A 3,566-nucleotide genomic window follows, 5' to 3' on the forward strand; every position below is an offset into this window, starting at 1 on the left:
CAGATCGATGCTCATGATGTTGGTCACTGGATTGTCTGGTCCAGACTCGATTATTTACAGACCGCCGCCATATGGGTGGAATATTGCTGAGTGCGGCTTAAAACTAAACTCACTCACTTTTTCAGCGGTCTGTAAATCCCTATGAGAGTTGCGTCCCCTAGTCGCAAGGATCGGCTGATCGTGAGTTAGAATCATTTACTGTATTCACCTTGTCTTTGACACACGTTTATAACACATACCGTTGTGTTTCACCTGACTGAAGAAATCTTCTGTTCTGCTGAATGTCTTCACACCCATGCCGTGAACTATAATCGTCTGAAAGATGGCTAACACATTATACCCAGAATCAACAGGGTAAAAGCTATTAGTGGTTATTACTTGTTCGTGAAAGCATGATGATGAATAAGACTTCCACGATTGACACACGCGCTGAATGAATATTTAAGGTGGAGATAATTTGCACGAAGATGCTGAAACGTTCCGTTTCCTTGGAGAAGCCACAGAAATACCAGCATCTACAGCATGAACACTGTCTTAGTTAGGAATGTAAATTATCTGCTGTGTCTGTGAGACTGAAGAGATTAAGTAGCGTCATCATTTGATTGATGCTGTTCGCTTGCCGAAAATTAATCAACTGCGCGCTATGGTGAAAGGGGAGTAACTCTATGTTTCATATGTTGGTGTGTATCAGCGTGTATATTCTATGAACATTCGTGACTAACTCGCGTCACATCGGGACGCATTCGATACCAACTCGTGTTATTCCTTGACAAGCCGAATAGCGAGGTTACGGAAAGGAGCAAGTGGGAAACAAAATAGATGAAATAGAGGCAGCCGAAAACATGCCAACTATCCAGTTTTTATGTCTAATGGAGGCGTATTAGTAAAACAGTGTTAATAAAAAAAACACCATGAACCCAAGTGATACGTTGGTGTAATCGTGCGTGGCGTTACTCGGACCGTGACCTTGAGAACCTTGTTGGATCTAGTGTATATAGCTACATGATTAACGTTTGTCATCTGTTTACATTTGGCCTGCTCTGTACTGACACACTCTAGATTACGTTCACATTTTTAAATTTAAATTATTTCAAATCGTCAAATGAATAAGCTTCAAAATACGAAGCTGTAGGAGGGACATCTGCGTATCCAATGAAGAAAAATATTAATCTCGTTATAATGACTTACTATCTCGTAATTACGACATATAATCTCGTAATAACGACTTTCCAAAAACTCGTGATAAGGACTTCTACAACTCGCAGTAGCGACTTCTAAATTAAATGTAACAGTTCACTTTCGTCGAGTTTTCTCACACTTCCCGTGACGATATGCCCTTAGCTGTTGATAGCCACGTTAAACACTATTTCCACCACCAACAGCACCGCCGTATATTCATTCCAAAGTCGAGTCGTACCTCTGTCATGTTCCCTGGCATCTATCTGTTGAGACCCTGTAATGAAATGATAATGTATTTTCATATTACCACGATCCACAATTACAACTTCCTAGTTTTACTGCATGTGTACTGAAGACAAAATACTTTATACACCTTTCTGTCTTTCTTCTCACTGCAATACAAACATACACCCGTCTTATGTCTTTGTACAGACTTATGTCTTTGTATTCACTATACACTATATATATCAGTCTTATGTCTGTGTATAAACCTGTATATACCTGTGTCATGTGGTATGATGTATTTTTTTTTTATGGAAGAGCATGCACAGTGTGAGTGACCCCCATCCCCTCCCCTACTAAACTGATGTTCAATGTAAGTGAATTCGTGTAGTTGAACTCTCCTAGCCCTCCGCATGCCATGTACAAAATCAATCAGACCATGTTACACGTGATATATATAGCTTTACATTTTTATGGTACAGAGTTACTGAATTAATAGTAAAGCTTTTATATTGTTTCATTGTAAATCATTCATTTGAAACATCCATGGAGTAATGTTTCTTTTTCCTTGCTTCATGATAAACAATGTTCACATAAACAATGGCATTACGCGTCTACACGTTTGTTTTACGTAAACCTGTTGAACACTACGAACGTGAGTGCTGCCATTGATTGTATTGGTACAACGCCTTCTTAGTGGCTGCAGAAAGTGGAGAGAGCGTAAGTGCATCACGGCAGGCAAACTAGTCTACCCAATAACGTCACTGACGGAGTTACATTTGTCGCACACGAAAGGTAAATCGAAAGTAGGGTTCCAGGAATTCCGCACGTATTTCCACACCCAAACAAACCGCCATATCAAAGTCATAAGCAACTCTTGATCTGATCATATTTTCAAATAGAAACAATGGCCACCTCTGATGCTAAGAAGAAAAAGGGAACTACCCAGGGCCTCGATGACTCGGCGTTCCGGACGCCGAGTGAGCTGAGTGACGTGGTGCTTGTTGTGGAAGGGAGGCCACTACACGTGAATAGAAGTGTTTTATCTCTCATATCGCCTGTATTCCTGAAGATGTTCAACGGGGAATGGAAGGGAAAGACGGAAGTTCCTCTAGCAGACAAAACGTACGACCACTTTGTGGAGCTACTGCTGTGTGCCTACCCGCCACAAAGTAAGCTCATCTCTATGGAAACGCTTGATGTGATTCTACCGCTGGCTGACGAGTACGGGATCGAGTCTATAAAACTGCGGTGTGAGGAGTTTGTCCTAGCACGCCTTCAGCACAGAGATAAAAAATTCAACACCCCACCCAACAAAGAGCTGGTTCATTTCCTCTACCTGGCGGATAAGTTCAAACTGAACTCTCTTTTAGAAGAATCTGTGGAGAAGGTGATTCACCGATCTTATGATGGGAAAGACGGTGTTAAAAAGTTGAATGAATTTGGATTGCTGTCACCAGGACTTAAATATAGGATTACATCTGAAAGATTGTCCCTTCTTGAGACCCCACTGAGGGAGCATTTTTCACGTGGAATGATAGATTTTTACCTTAGGCCTGCCATGGCTCATTTTATCTTTGATCCAAAAGTACAATAAGTAATAGTTAACAGAGGCTTGAAGAGAACGTTGAAAGAAGATTACGTTTTTACGAGCCTCGGACTGAAAACGGCGATGTCCCCCCAGATGACATTGATCAAACAACACAGAATACCTGTGCAACAGAAACTACACACGAAAATCTCATAACTTGTTGATTATATTCAACTGATTGAAGATAAATGTATTAACGACAGTTGTTGCCCGTCTGGTCGCCTGAGATGGGTTAGATTTCTGGCGGACGGGTTAATTTTACAGCTCGCCAGCCCGATGGTCAGGCAAAAACTGTAGATAACATGTTCCATGCATCTGAGTAAATCTCTTTGGATTGTCTAGTGTGGTTAAATCCATTTAGGCTGGTAACGTTAATTTACCAGTTCCGGTGTCTGGCTGGGTGTTTTCCTGGGTGTTCCCTGCGTTGACTGTCGACGAGAGAGGACGTGTCAGGGTGAGCTTTACAGATTGGACACAAGCCGACTATGGGTTGACAAAGGGCATAGAAAGGGCATAAGACGAAAGAGGGAAAAAAAGCGAGGGCAGCCCAAACAACACTGTAAAGATCCCTAAA

The 3,566-nt window shown here is 41.6% G+C and overlaps 1 protein-coding gene across 1 annotated transcript; it reads left to right on the plus strand.

The window, feature by feature from the left end:
- Positions 1-2,265: 2,265 nt before the first annotated feature.
- LOC137265755 (speckle-type POZ protein B-like) lies at positions 2,266-3,076 on the plus strand. Its single transcript, XM_067801204.1, has one exon. The coding sequence runs from the start codon at positions 2,309-2,311 to the stop codon at positions 2,996-2,998; it is 690 nt and encodes a 229-aa protein (XP_067657305.1). The 5' UTR covers positions 2,266-2,308; the 3' UTR covers positions 2,999-3,076.
- The last annotated feature ends 490 nt before the right edge of the window (positions 3,077-3,566 follow it).

The sequence above is a fragment of the Haliotis asinina genome, chromosome 15, assembly GCF_037392515.1.
Source record: "Haliotis asinina isolate JCU_RB_2024 chromosome 15, JCU_Hal_asi_v2, whole genome shotgun sequence".
NCBI lineage: Eukaryota > Metazoa > Mollusca > Gastropoda > Lepetellida > Haliotidae > Haliotis > Haliotis asinina.